Source organism: Carassius gibelio, chromosome A6 (genome assembly GCF_023724105.1).
Source record: "Carassius gibelio isolate Cgi1373 ecotype wild population from Czech Republic chromosome A6, carGib1.2-hapl.c, whole genome shotgun sequence".
Taxonomy (NCBI): domain Eukaryota; kingdom Metazoa; phylum Chordata; class Actinopteri; order Cypriniformes; family Cyprinidae; genus Carassius; species Carassius gibelio.
The window spans coordinates 5,851,447-5,867,451 of NC_068376.1; the positions used below are offsets into that span (position 1 = coordinate 5,851,447).

The 16,005-nt window shown below is 35.5% G+C and overlaps 1 protein-coding gene across 4 annotated transcripts in view; it reads right to left on the reverse strand.

Moving 5' to 3' along the window:
- Window positions 1-671: 671 nt before the first annotated feature.
- plppr2b (phospholipid phosphatase related 2b) overlaps window positions 672-16,005 on the reverse strand; it is a 41,675-nt gene continuing 26,341 nt past the window's right edge. For 3 of the 4 annotated variants that reach the window (XM_052600560.1, XM_052600561.1, XM_052600562.1), the window contains 5 exons: window positions 7,741-7,861; window positions 6,442-6,692; window positions 4,541-4,717; window positions 3,347-3,486; window positions 672-2,041 (listed from right to left, as the gene is read on the reverse strand). In XM_052600560.1, the coding sequence (XP_052456520.1) occupies window positions 1,930-2,041; window positions 3,347-3,486; window positions 4,541-4,717; window positions 6,442-6,692; window positions 7,741-7,861 (801 nt within the window). In that variant the 3' untranslated portion in view covers window positions 672-1,929. Of the gene's footprint in view, window positions 2,042-3,144; window positions 3,154-3,330; window positions 3,487-4,540; window positions 4,718-6,441; window positions 6,693-7,740; window positions 7,862-16,005 lie in introns of all 4 variants that reach the window. The other variant, XM_052600563.1, reaches the window with a different exon arrangement.

The following is a 16,005-nucleotide window of genomic DNA, read 5'->3' on the forward strand; positions in this document are numbered from 1 at the left end:
GCAAGAAAGCATCAAAATGATCAAATCATTCCTCTGATCATTCTATTTATCAAAGAATCCTTACAATGTATTACAGCTTCCACAAAAATATTAAGCAGCACAACTTTTTCAACACTGATAATAAATAAAATGTTCCTTGAGCAGCAAATCAGCGTATTAGAATGATTTCTGAAGGATCGTGTGACACTGAAGTCTGGAGTAATGATGCTGAAAATTCGACTTTACCACAACATGAATAAATGACAATAAGTGATTCAAAATATGTTCAAATAGAAAGAAGTTCTTTTAAACTGTATTTGTATTTCACAATATTACTTTTTGCTTTAGTACTGATTAAATGAATGCAGCCTTGGTGAAAATAAGAGACTTCTTTCAAAAACATAAAGAAAATATATTAAGATGACATGCTTTTTAATGGGTAGTGTATACAGTAGTGTGGGTGTGTATATATATATATATATATATATATATATATATATATATATATATATATATATATATATATATATTATATATATATATATATATATATATATATATATATATATATATACACACACATATAGTTTTAATTTGTAAGACCTTTATGCACAATCCTCATTAACTTGAGTTTATTAGTAATTTTCTCTCACACACATCAGGGGCGAACTGCAATAAAACAATTCAAGCCATTTCCTTTTAATTAAATGTTTAATTAACAATGAGCTTGTTCTGCAAGAATCATCTATCTTCGTATAGAACTTTTTATTTTTATTTTATTTTTTTATCAAATGTAAGGAGGGCTATACCTGAACAGTCACATTCAAGCACCATGTTACACACAGAGGCTTTATCTCACTTTAGTGGATGTACGATGTAGAAAAATGCTGGTTTAAAAAACAGCCAATAACATCAATAGACAAAATGTCTGACAACAAGCTTTACAGAATATTTCCAACGGTTCAGTTTCACAATCTCAAAAAAATAAAACATAAATCACAACGGAGTCTTTCACATAAGTCTCTTGAACACATTCAGTAAATTCTACAGAATGAAGTTGTTTAGTGAAAACAGTAAAATTGTATGATCTTACGGTGAGAAATGGACAGTTGGCAGATGTCTCCCATTAACCTTAGGATGAAACCTGAGGTCATTCCTTATAGCTTTATAGTTTTTGGTTCTGGATTATATTACAGATTGAATAAACCTGCCAATAATTCTAGTAAAATTCCAAGGGAAAACATTCACATTTTATACAGTGTAAGATATAAAACATTTGCTACATTCTGTACATATTTGTTTCCTTTACAATGCAATTTTCTTAAATATATTACAGTCTTGAAACTGTCTCTGTACAGCTATAGCTTTGATTCTCTATAACCCTATTTCTGAACAATGCAATATTTTGCTCCATGGATACTTAACTCAAATACTTAGCCATAAAAATAGAGCTAATAATCTATTTAATATCTTTCAGATAAGCTTACTAGTAGTTTGCTACATCCTACCAATCTATATTTCCAAAAAATAGAATTGATTTTCTCCCGTTCACTCTTAAATGTCAGTAGATGTTCATTTAAATCTTACATTTCACAGTTGATATTCAGTTCCTGTATGGCTGTTAGATGAGAAAATCTTTTTTATAATTGTACAAATAGTGTCTATATGTCGATGTCTGGCATTTAATGATGGAAATACACTACAAATGTACAAAGATGGCAAAAAAACACCCAATAGATGAGAGACAGATACTCTGAGGATTCAGACAAATATGAAATATAGTCATTACAAAATAATCCCAATTCAAATGAGTGGCTATTGCTGTCATTGTCTCTGTGAGTCAGTAGGGGGCAGCAGAGGTGAGCACGGGGAGCCCCTAGACCTGAGTGGAGTATGATCTTGTGAGAGAGGGTCTAGGGCGAGCGCAGGTAGAATATTCTGAAGGCATGTCTAGACTGCGCTGGAGATGGAGCGACGTGAGTGGATGAGGACATCGGGAGGGGCGGGGGCCAGGTATGGCTGATGGTCATGTGATGCCTGTGTACAAAACCCCTGGAACCTGCTGAGGATAGAAAACAAAGCATTTCTGAAAGAGCGCAGAAGAGAGAGAACCGGGTCGGGGTGACATTTCAAAATTGTGAAATATTTTAAGATCGAGAAATTATTGTGGGTTGGGGCAAAAACGGCACCTAAATGAACCAAAATGCTTCCCAACTTCAAGATAAAAGGGTAAAAAAAATGCCTTTACATAGGCCACTACATTTACAAAATATATGTCATATTGCAGCTCTACATATTTTTTAGGATATTTATATTATGCAACTGTTGTGTAAATACATGTATGTCACCTTTGAGTAACATCAAACAATCTGTAAATAAACCTAAATGCCATGTCAGATGCAGCTTCTGTTCCATCTCTGCAGTATAAATATGGATTTGGTTGATTTTGAGAAAATGTTATTATCTATAACAGGGGTTTTCAACCTTTTAGGACATGCGCCCTCTGTGTTAATCTAATTTTATTCGCCATAGTCGATTGAGTACAATGGGTTTTACTGTGTCTGATGTAGACGGTTATTTTTACTGAAACATTGGAAATATAAACAGCAACCCAAATTTAGTGTGACGGCTGAGCTTGTTTTTCAGTCGATTTAACCATTTTGCCATCTCTGGTATTCAATGTTTGTTTTTTTTGTTTTTTTTTCTCAAACTCCAGAAATTCAATGAAGAGTTCGCTTGACTAGTTGGGTGACTAGTTAGATTGCCCCCTCTAGTGGATTTTGCTAGCAAAATCTTTATTCATAGCTGTTTCACTCCAGTGTACTGTATGCTTCTGAATCTACAACTGCTTGTCCCCTTAAAGCGGTCATCAGATTCTCATTTTCCACAAGTTGATATGATTCTTTAGGGTCTTAATGAGAAGTCTGTAACATAGTTTGGTTACAATTTCTCTGTGTGACCCTGGAAATCAATCCCAGGGGGCAAATGTTGTCTCTTGAAAAATTTCATCTCCGACTCTGGATGCAATATTGTTTAGAATCTGGTTAATACAAGGAGCCTATGATATTTTTTGGAACAGCCTGATGCTCTGATGCACACCTCTGACGTCTAGGTAGACTGGTAACTAGTTGTTGGAACCAAGCTAATAAGAAAAAAACAATGCACCAAACTCCTCTTCAGAGCCAGTAATATGAGTATTACCACATTCTGAATATCACATCCCCAAGTATGTGGGCAGCCGACCCTCTTTCAAGTGTAGCAGGTATATTATTATACAGTACTGTACAGTTATCTCTTGTTTAAATCTCCTACGCCTTCCTGGTGTTCAATGCACCCACCCATCACCCTTACCTGAGGGCCACTTAACTTTTCGAGTGGACTCTCTACGCAGTGCATGGCCACCATGGGCACATTGAGCGAGGGCTCCGGGCGTGGAGGGTGCACAGCGGGCGGTAAGGGTGGCAGCTGAGACTGGGTCTGCTTGAAGTTATTGATCACACATGTGACCTGGAGGTGAACCAAGAGCAAGGGTTAATAATGACACCAAAAACATGCAAAGCATTTACAGTACGACAACGCAAGTTCTGCATCTTGTGGATTAAGGCTTTACGTCCAGAGCATGTTCAGCCTTGGCATGGTTGTTATTGGACTTGTCTAAGAGGATGAAGGATGGAATATAAAGCTAGCAGATTAGCTGCAGATTCACTAAACATATGAGCACTAGTATTAGCTGTTAACAGGTATGTGCTCAGAGTAATGACCTGTTTTAACCTCTGACATGGCGTGAGACTTTGGCCGTGTCCCAATTCGCACTCTATCCATCCTAGATAGTATGCAATGATTTGTGCAATCCAGGTGGTAGTCTGGCTGGTTTCATTATTTTGGGGTTGGTTTCTGTCATTCTTTTCGGACTAGCAATGTTCACAAAACCTTGTTCAACCAAAGTGGATGAGTTTATGATGGCTTTCTTTGGATTTGTTTAGCTGGATGCTAATACTTGCAACTTTATGATGGAGATTCCAGATATTCTGCGATGTAGTACATGTAATTCAGTGTATTTTTTACACTATTGTTTTAAACATTGGGGTCAGTAAGATTTTTGTTTTTATGTTTTTGAAGAAAAAAGCTCACCAACGCTATATTTATTTGTCATGAAATATTATAACAATTTAAAAAATGTAATGTATTCCTGATGCAAAGCTGAATTTGAAATCTGCTGCCCTAGAAACATTTTTTTTTATTATTATTATTATTTCTTATTATCAGTTATCAATGTTGAAAACAGATGTGCTGCTAAATATTTGTTGGAGAGACAATAATAAATTTTTTCAGGATTCATTGCTCAATAGAAACCTCAAAAGAACATCACTTATTGAAATATAAATCTTTCGTAACACAAATAATGTCCTTACTGTCACTTTTGATCAATTTGATGCGCCCTTGCTGGATAAAAACAGTTCATTTCTTCAGCTGTTGAATGGTAGTGTATATTCTCTAATGGACATGCACTGAACTGCCTGGCTTTGGTGTTTGTTGGTCTCCAAGGTTGACAGATTCTCACCAGGAAAGCGGCGATGGCTCCTCCAGTGAGATATCCAGCTAGAACATCAGACCAGTGGTTACGGTACTCAGCTACACGCACGATGCCCACCAGAACAGCCAATGAGAGGAAAGTCAGACAGAGAGTGGGTTTGGTCAGCCTTGTGCCTTTAGTCCTCCATACCAGAGTTATATACATCTGCAGAATACACAAAATACACATTGGTATGCATTAATGCACGTTTATCATGTCCATTTGCTCAGCAATACAACACCCCAAATGCACGGTAGATCAATTCATGCATCATGCTCTTGTCTAATCATTTTGCAACTAATCCTGAAGTTATTTCGCCCGTTCTGCCCTTTTATCTTTATTTGTCATGTGTTGTTACTTCAAAGCACTGCCAGAAGGCCAGCAGCATCTCTTCTCTTCTGTTGCAGATGAAGCCTATTGTGAATAGATGAGTCTATTGTGCTCTGCTCAGTGGTGCTTTTAGCTGTTTAAAGAGACAAATTAGAGACAATGTTCTTCTCCTCTTATTGCCTGGGTGTCCACTTCTGTCTGTGATGGTTAGATCCAGTGTTTATGAAACAGACTTCATCCCTCAAAAGAACAACACTAATGAGACTAATTGGTTTCTAAAGGAACTTGTTTGTTTTTGGGCTTTTTTTTTTTAAGTCAAAATTTTGACTTCAAACTTAAAAGTTTATAAAGACTTATATCCAAATGCAGGGGCATGTTTAGAGTTTTCAAAGCCACTTGGTAGAAATCACACAATTGTGTGGTGCCTACACACACTACTATCCTTCAGCAAGTGTACTGCTGTATCCATACTTCATTAAACAGCAGAATCATTTTCAAGCGTGCTAATAATAGAAGGATGTTGAGTACTAAATCAACACATTATGATAATATCTTAAGGATTATATAACACAAACCTCTTAGTACACTGGAGTAATGGCTTTGCTAATCACTGCCAAAAATGTCAAACATTCACAATTATATACAATAATACCTTGTTTCCCTGTATTTTAATTAAATGCTAAATTAGGATTGAATTATGAACTTCAAAAACAAAAACAAAAATGTCTTAAGAAACGATATTGTGTAGTAGATAGATGCACAAAAAGATGAAGGTAATCAAATATATAATTTAATAATAATCCAAAATGAAAATCCATTCTAAACACAGGGAAACACAAGCAGCATTCACAAATAATATCCAGCATTGAGTGACCCAGGGAGAGGGACTCAATATACACAACAAACATAATCAGGAGAAAACAGAACAGGTGAGGAGCTAATTAACTACTGAGGAGACAGAGGAAGGAACGAACCGAACTGAACAGGCAGGATGACCAAACTCAATTCAAACAAAGAACAAAAAGATCCAGAACTGTAACAGATATCTTATCATTTACATTTTTTTTTTCTTTTTCGGAAACATACAAATGTCTTAAGTTAATAAATTATATTTTAAACTTTTAAAATGCTATTAAGTTATTTTTAACTGTATTTTTATTGTATTTTCATTCAAGAAACAATATTATAATTTGGATTTTGCCATCACAGCGAAAAAACAAACAAACAAAAAAAACCTTTGAATATCTAAAAAATTGAAAGCTACTTTAACATTATTAAGTATAATAAAAACATGTAATGTACATATTGTAAAAATGTGTATTGTATGCTAGTTAATTAAATGCTAAACTGGGGATCAGAATCCAGCTATGCTAGTGAACAGTCAGATATGCAGATTTTTTTTTTCTCAGCAGGTCATGACCATATGTTCTGAATTATCATTGTTCAGAAGCTCTGTCATCTCTTCAGTCAGAGAAAACATCAGCATTACTGAAGTCAAGTTTGACTGTGATTTCTGAGTACACGTGTCATGTTTGATTTCTTGTTCTGGATGTACTCACCACTGTATAGACAGCTGAGTACATACTCAGTGCCGCGTCCTTGGAGGGGAAAGATTTGCGTGCGGAGGTGATGAGGTAAGGGTTCCCGGTGCACGCTCGCCGCTCCGTGATGTACTGCAGCGCTGAATGGCAGCCCAGTGCGGTGTAGTTCGGGCGGCAAGTAGACAAGAAATGAGGTGTCTGGTTTCCTGTCACTACCTGCCCTGCATTGGCAAAGATGGTGGTGGTAAAGAGGCCAAAGGAATACACACCTGAACAAGAGGAAGAAAACATTTCATCAACCACTTGATAATTATAAGAGCATTTTCACATATTTTTTGTCATTTAAAGTAACTTGTTCTAAAGTTTGTGGGACAATATCATTTTTTTTTTAAAAGAAATTAATAACTTTATTGATCAAGGATGCCTTAAAATGCTCATAAGTGTCATCAAAGACATTACAAACGATTTATATTTCAAATAAATTATTTTCTTTAAAAAATATCATGGTTTTCACAAAAATATTAAGCGGCAAAAATGTTTTCAGCATTTACTCCCACTCAGGCCATTCAAAATGTAGATGATTTTGTTTCCTCTTCAGAACAGATTTGGAGAAATTTAGCATAACAAGAGCTGCTCAATAAACGAAACTGCAGTGGATGGGTGCCGTCAGAATGAGAGTCCAAATGACTGATAAAACATCACAATCTCCAGTCCAATAATTGATATCCTGCGAAGCAAAAATCGGCAAGTTTGTAAGAAACAAATCAATCATTAAGATGTTTTTGATGAAGATTGGCTGAAGTACGAGTCCTTTATCCAATAATATTGCTTTCTCTAGTGAAAAAGTCATCTTGTCTGAAACGGGAGAAATCAGCACAAATCAAGCACTGAGGTGGAAACAGTCCAAAACATTTCTTAACAAATATGTCAGTGGATTTTGATGTGAGAGGACAACAGGGGATGGGCTTTTTCACTGAAGGAAGTGTTATAATCGAGAATTTTGGCAAGAAACCATGGCGTAAACTCCCTTAATGATAGATTTGTTTTATATGAAGACACAGCTTTTTGCTTCACAAGACATTAACTGATGGACTAGAAAAAATGTTCTGCAATTACTGGTTGAACTACTCCTTTAAAATAGAAAACAGTTATTTGAAATAAATGGAACCTTTGTAGCTTTTAAACAGTAAAGGTGCTTGCACGCAAACACACAGACCCAAAAATAATAATGTAACAGGAAAAGTTTGATGCTTTGTTTCTAAAAGATTAACAATTTGCATAAGAATAATAAGAATAAAAAAAGGAAGCATTGCTTACCAAGGAAGCGGACAATGCGTCTCAGCAGCGGGTTGAAATAGCAGCAGTCAGCCGTAACTATTGTCTTCTCCTGCGTAGCCTCAGGTTTAGTTAAGAAGGATGCGAGCTCCCCCAGCAGAATCTGGAGCAGACAGATGCAGGAATGAGATTTCTCAGGTGCACATAGCTGACAGAGAACAGCGCTTTATGGGGGAACCACAATAATTGCCTTACACTGATTGTCAAATGTACAAGGAAACATTTATCATTGTTAAGACTGCTCATACTCCAATACCAGAGTTTACAAGAAAATCATGATAATGAGAGGATCTCATTTTCAGTCCTATACATAAATGCTACATGCTGAGACAGGTTATATATGTTCAGTATGGCCTAATGGAATTGCTTTCATAAAACATGAATCCTCACACACTGGAACACAGCATCACATGCTGAAAGTCAATGATAAATAAAAGTGTCCATGATCAAGTTAAAATAACAACATATCAAGTTCTTAAAAATGTACTCATACTACTATAGATTTATGTTGGAGTGTTAACACTCCTTGACACACAACATGAAGCTCTTCAAATAACATTTTCCATTTTGTGGTTACACCATGCGAAGGCACATGACTTTGAGTTGGTGAAGAAACATTTTTCTTCATAATATCTGGACAGTATCACTTTTCTAAAAACAGAAATTAAAAACATGCACATCATATATTTATCATCATATATTCATTTATGCATTTACAGCAATTACATTCAATTAGAAACCAATGATATCAATACCAAAACAAAAAAAAAAAAAAGAAGAAGAAGAAGAAGAAACTCCAGAGCAGAAGACTGTAATTTTCACCTTACTGTTGCTGGACGAGCAGAAAATACAGTACTTTGACTGCTTTAATAAAGTAATCAATTGTTATGGAGTTCAGTGTCTGAGTTGGTTGCAACTGTGAAAAGTTTGTGTGCTTCTCAAACAGCAGAGGACTAGAACTGAATATCACAGAGAAAACCTTTTTAAGAGTTATACTTAACCAAGTCTATTAAAGATCCCGGTGAATGTGTGGTAAAAGCAGTGCTTGTTATTATGCATCATTGCCTGTGATAAAAGAGCTCATCCTCTGTCTAAAGCCTTATTTTCTGAACTCACAAATGCCACTCTAACCCTCTCACCAAGGGAAAATGGAAATTATTCAGGGACATAAAAGCCTGAATTTCTCAGTAACCTTGAAATGTTTAGTGATGTTTCATAAATTATATTTTGTGGGGTATATTGTGGCATTTTGAGGGCTTTTGTCTTGTGGTATAAAAAAAAAAAAAAAAAAAGGCGAAAATAGACAGACAGAGGAAGAGAAAGAGAGAAAAAAAGACAGAATGAATATTTCACTAGAAAACTCTTGACATATCCGAAGTGCTGTGAAGCTGCAATGTTGAAGCGGCAGTGATACTGTCAGCCATGATGCTTTCAAATCCTTAACACATCACAATTACAACACACCTGCTCTGAAGAGTTTCAGAGCTCTGGAAAAACTGACACACACACACACACACACACACACACACACACACACACACACACACACACACACACACACACACAGATGGAATAAAACATTTGGAATTCATTGAATGCCTCAGTGCCAACCATTAAAGGAGCTCAAAGCACTCTTTAGTCAAGTAGAGTTCACTTGCGCGGATACATTAGGGCTGTACTGTTTTGGTCAGGTTTGTGCAAAATAAAAACCAAAGCAACAGAGCAAATTACACAATTGCGGAAATGCAACCTTGTTAATTATTAATACTACAAATGCATGTTGGGAACACCTGTTCCTGAACAGCCTTTAGATTTTGTTTTATTTACATTTATGTAAAACAAACAAATAAAATAAAAAGTTACTGTTTGAGTTACAGCAACGCTGTACTTAAATTATATAGTTAAAAACCACTTAAATTTGTGGATAATTCTTTTTATGTTTTTGAATCTATACTTGATGAGTTACTATAAATGTACAGTACCAAACAATCCTAAATCATATCAATTTACTTTCATATTTGTGTGAACTGTCCTTTTAATTAATTGTTTGAATTGATATGCAGCAAATACTCTAACAGTGACATTTCCAGCAAGCATGTCGTGGTAGTTTTGGCATAGATACTGAGAAGGAAATGGATAAAGCAGCAAGACAGGGTCAGTGTTCAGCACCAGCCGCAAAACCCCAAGGCAACATCATCCTCACTAAACAGAGATGGAGCCGTCATTGTCATGTCATATTCACCTGTAAATTAAGATGCAAAGTTGAACTCGTCCTCTAGAAGAAGTTAGAGATGACAAAAACATGGTCTTAAGAGTGGATTGCTGTTGAAGTGAAGTGCTTACATGTTTAATTGATGAAACAGCAGAGGGAAAGACAGACGGAGGGAGGGACGGGGACAAGGAGTTCAAAGCAAAATCAAACTCCTGAAATAAAAGAGGAAAGAGAGATGATGGCTGAAGTGAATGGTATGAATGTCTGTTTCCTGAGGAAATCATATAGTGTGTAAACAATATAGACACAGACGTTTCGTGGCGGCCGGGAGTCTGTCAAACCAAAAGCTTCTAGTAGAAAAATAGAGCACCAAAAAATGTAGGCACTTAGTGATGTCAAAACCCCTCTGCGGTCTATAGTGGGTGTCAAAATAAACCACACGAACACCAGATTGCCTTGAGGTGTTGAGAAAACAAACACAATCGAAGAGAAACACAGCAAATTTTGTAATGATTTTAAAAGAACTCTCTTATGCTCATTGAGGCTGCATGTATTTGATCAAAAATACAGTAGAGACAGTAAAATTGTGAAATATTATGACAGTTTAAAATAACAGTTAAAACTTACTTACCCCTAGGTTTTGAATGGACAGTTTCCACATAAATATTAAGCAAAAAAAAAAAAAGAAAGAAACATTTTCAAGATTTTTTTTCTTGAACACCAATTCAAATTATCAAAATTATTTCTGAAGGATCATGTGACACAAATTAATATAGAAAACAGTTTACTGTAAATTTACTGTAGTTCTGATCAAATTAATGCAGCTTTGGTGAGTGTAAGAGAAAAATGTTAATATCTTATTTTAAACTTTTGACTTGTAGATTACATTTACATATTATATATAAATATATAAACATAAATATACTGATGTGATAACTGCAGTTCTGAATATTATGCTCTAAACGTGCGTATTGTGTGAGGTCTTAAGGTTGACCAAAGATGGGATGGCATTTTTATGTCAGATGGGATGCCAGCAGTAGGCCTACTTGAACCACCAACTGTTATTTTACCTAGAAAGTTGGCAAAAGGATCTAAATCTATAATTATTGTGCAGCAGGCAGCCAGAAGATTTGTGCACAAGGACAACATTTACTTAAATTATAGCACTTGACAAAGGTCAAATTAAGTGAGAAGAAACTTTGTGAAAATACAACTTACAGAAATTACATTTCTAAAAGAGGATACTCGAGCCAAAAAACTGCAGGTAGTTTGCTCTATAATATTTACTGAGGTTGTGAGAGGAAAACACAGATGTGTTTTGCTTAAGTCTTAAAATATGTATGCCACATTTACATGACCTTTTCTGGGAAAATTAGTCTTATCTGAATAGCTTTAAAAAAATACACTAAAAATGTCAGTGAAAGACCAGGGGCACAGCTACGATGATAACAGTGTCTTAGTCTGCAAGTGGTGTATCATAATAATCCACAAGTAATCCACATGGCTCCCATCCATCAGTTAATGTCTTGTGATGTGAAAAGTTGCATGTTAATAAGAAAAAAATCCATCATTAACACATTTTAACTTTAAACTGTTGTTTCTAGACAAAATCCACAATCCATAACAACACGTCCCTCATGTGAAAAAGACCACCCCCTATATTGTCCTCTCACACCAAAATAATGATTTATTTAGAACTGTTTTAGACTGTTTTTGCTCGCAAATGGTGCTTGATCAGTGCATATTTTGCTCTTGTGTCAGACAAGAGAACACTGTCACTGAAGAAATCAATTTTATGGATGAAGGATTTATATTTTGGCAAGAATCGACAGCTTAACGTTAAAATGCATGCTGCTTTTCACTTCAAAAGAATCGATGGACTGGAGTCGTGTGGATTACTCAGGTTTTTATCAGCTGTTTGGACTCATTCTGACGGCACCCACTCACTGCAGAGGATCCATTGGTGAGCAAGTTATGAAATGGTAAATTTCTCTCAATCTGTACAGATGAAGAAAAAAACTAAATTACATCCTGGATGGCCTGGGAGTGAGTACATTTTCAGCAAATGTTCTTTTCTGGATGAACTATTCCTTTAAAAAAGATTATTACAAAAAATAAAAATAAAATAAAAAATCATAAGACTCGTCTAAGCACTTAATGAAACCATCCACAGATTAAAATCAATATGAATTTCCATACTAGTAATTTTGGTGCAAGTCTTGCTGTTGGACTTGACTGTTGAAGCTGATTGACCAAAGACGTTTTGATGCTGACACCCAACATCTCCATATTGTGATGATTCATAGGGAGGTGCTGGTGCACCTGGTACAACTGTGGTTTATGAGCAGGATGGTATCACACCACAAATAGTACATTGGCCCACTTCTCTTCTGCCAAACCAATCCTCTCAGTGGACTGGATACTTAAAATGTACTGCCAGTCCATAGTGACAGAACAATATTAATAATTCATTGTACACATCATGTGCCTTAAAGGGGTTGTTGGGAAAGGAACAAGGTCATTGTTTCTAGAGAGAAGATGGAGACATTGGGTGCAAAATTCAATTTTACATGGTGTTCGCATATAAATGTTTTTAGACACAACCAACCATGCTTTTGATTTTAATTCCCCCCAAAACTTAAACAGTCTCATTTATCAAGCCACTTTGATTTTCTGAGAAATATGACGTCACATTACTCAAGCCCCGCTTATGGCTGCTGACGGTCTGTTTGGTATTAGCATATTTCAGCCCCAATTTCAAAAATTATTTATTTTTAATAAATAATTATTTAAATCTATAATTAAATGCTCAAATCATAAATCAAATGCTCAAACCAACATCGCAAATGGTAAATCAAATCTCAAAAGGAAACTGCAAGAGGCAAATCAAAGGTTCAAATGGACTGACACTTTGTATTTTTTATGATTATTTGCAAATCGACTTTCCTCTTCCAGGGAAGAGAGGGGTGGGGTGTGCAGAGCTCATTATCATTTAAAGAGACATGCAACGAAACAGGTCAGAGCTGTTTTTGAGAAGGTAAAAAGGAACCACTGAGGAATTTTATGTAAGAAACAAATATTTTATGAAGACCCTAAAGCAACTTGTGGAAAATGCGTAAACAACAATCATGTAATAAAACAGCAGGTGATTACTTAAATGTTCCCAACACAACAAAATCATGGTGACCAGTAGCTTCCAAATACCAAAAAAAAAACAAAAAAAAACAAAAAAAAAAACAGAAAATTCCATTGAAATTTACATTTTGAAACTGCAATTTTACTGCTCATGGAATGCCATTTCCAGATCCATACCTCTCATTTCACATTTGTTTTTCCACACATCTCCTTGACCGTGCTAAAAAGCAACAGCATAAACCTTCTACTATTATTCTCCTTTGGAGTTCCACAGAAGAAGAAAAATTTCATTTTGCTTTAGAGTGGCATGAGGGTGAGTAAATGACAACTGAAAAGAAGAACTTATTAGACATGAGCTTATTCTGAAAAGACACACTAATCAAACATATTAACAGTTTGCTCAGCTGAATTTCCCATTCTCCCTGAGACTGACAGTCCACTTAGGATCTTATCTGGGTGACGTGCTTGAGGATACAGCCGAATATCTGTTGTCATAGCGTTACCATGGCATCAGTATGACAGCTGATCCTCTCATGCTCTTGCTAATCCAATACAGATCAAATATAGACAGAAGCACATCACAGATCACATTCATTTCCACATGCTGTCAGTCAGACTTTTTGTTGTCATTTGAACACAGCAAACTGAGATATCAGTACCAGTGTGTTTGCATTGATCTGCTTATAATGTGTGCCTACTGTTATCACAACCTTATTTTATTTCTTTCATTTAGTTGTTCTTTTCTCTTGCCCTTTTTGTGGTTTTCACACTCTGTCATTCTTGATTTTTGGGATTTGTCCTTCTGTCTTTCTGCAGGCATCTCTCCAAGTACCATATAGGGAAACTGGGTTAGCATCATCCCTCTATCTCTCTATACTAACCACCAGTCCTTGTTTCTTTCCTTCTATTGTTTTCATTTTTCATTCTATATTCTCTTCTTTAAAGTCAACATGAAATGAAATTTGACCCCATTTACTTTCCTAAAGCATCTCTTTAGTCTCATTGTAGATGATTCATCAGTGCACATTACTGCGAGGAAAAACAAATGTTATTCTTTGTAATCATTCGTCAAAATGTAATACCTTGATCCTCCTCTGAAATGACTTTCCTTAGTGATGAAAGGTCTACAATACCAAGAGAGTGCTGTTTAATAGCATTCCCATCCCAATGGAAGCTGCTTGGCTGGCGCAGGACCACCTGGAAGTACACGTTTCAAAATCTGCCAATTTCTGGGTGCTTGGATCTGCTGCCAGGTTGTTTTGAGCCATAAATGCCAGGTGACTATACACGTTGTAGCTGCAGGAAAATTACATCATGACTGATAACACTGATTGGCTGATGGCACCACAAGAATCCACACCAACCCTTCATTTAGTGACTATCCATCAAAGGCAGTACTTTACGCTGAAAACAAACAGGGTAGTGGCATGCACCTCCGAGCACCTGAATTCTTTCTGGTAATGCCCACAATTGATAATCATATCATTTTATGTAAAAAAGTCCAGTTTATTTCTTGCTCAGTGTCCTGTTTCAATCTGATATTTTATATATATATATATATATATATATATATATATATATATATATATATATATACACACACACACACACACACACACACACACACACACACATATAGCATATTCATTCAAAAGTTTGTGGTCAGAAATTCTTATGCTCAGCAAGGCTACATTTATTTTTGTCAAAAATACAGTAAAATCAGTAATTCTGGGAAATAATACTACAATTTAAAATCGTTTTCTATATGATTTTTTTTCTCCTAATTCTGTGTTGAAAATTATTACTTCAGTGTCACATGATCCTTAAGAAATTTTTCTAATGTTCAGATTTATTTGAAAATGGTTTTTGTAACCATGTAAATATCTTTACTGTCACTTTTAATCAATTTATATGAATATGTCCTTACTGAATAAAACTTATTTAAAAATAAAATACTAATTACTTAAATCTTCCAGAATCCAAACCTTTGAACTACTTTTTTATTTTTATTTTAATGCACATTTGTAGTTAATAATAATAATACTTTTTTTTCTCTCTTTGCAAACATTTCCTTTTTTTTATTAATATATGTTAATATATGTTTAATGCTAGATCTCATCATTAATTGACAAAAATAAGTTTGATGTGTCCTTTTCTATTTTAAACACAAACATTTTCTCTTCTAGCTATCTAGAAACCTTGTAGAATTACCCTTCGATGATGCTTTGCATGTGAAGGTCACAGCAGTGTAAGATGCTTGTGTTTAAGCAGTGTGCTGAAGTCCTGACACAACTCATGTGAAAGGGCCTTCATTTTCTTCTTTTTTCATATTTCAGTCCACATGGCCAACTCCCAGTGTTCCCAAGGCTGAGTAGGAGTGTTAAACAAAAGCTGATGCCTTAATCTAAGGCTTACTAAGATTAGGCTGTGGATTGTCTCTGCAGAGAGAGGTTAAACACATCCTCTGGGCATTGGTGTACACTTACAAGAGCTGAGTGCGGATGACACGGATCTCAATGAGAATATCGTATTTAATGTGACGCTCTTTCTTCCTGATTCCTATTCTCCCTCAATGTTTTCTATTTCTTTGCCTCCCTCTGCCCATCGAATCTTATCTAGATTACGACATAATTATCACAGTATTTTTATGCGCATATGTACTTTTTGAAAAAATTTGGCGACACTTGAAAACATCCAGACAATATTATGCTGAGTATGCGAGGGAGAAACTACCTTTTTTGATATGTCTGGGTAGCAAGATAATGACTCTGGAACATTTACAGGAATAAAAAAAAAAAAAACTAAGACTTTAAGAATTGTGTACCAGATAACTAACAAACAAAAAGTTGCTTGCTTGTCGAAGACATTGATGATGAAACAATGGAAGAAGATGGATTGTG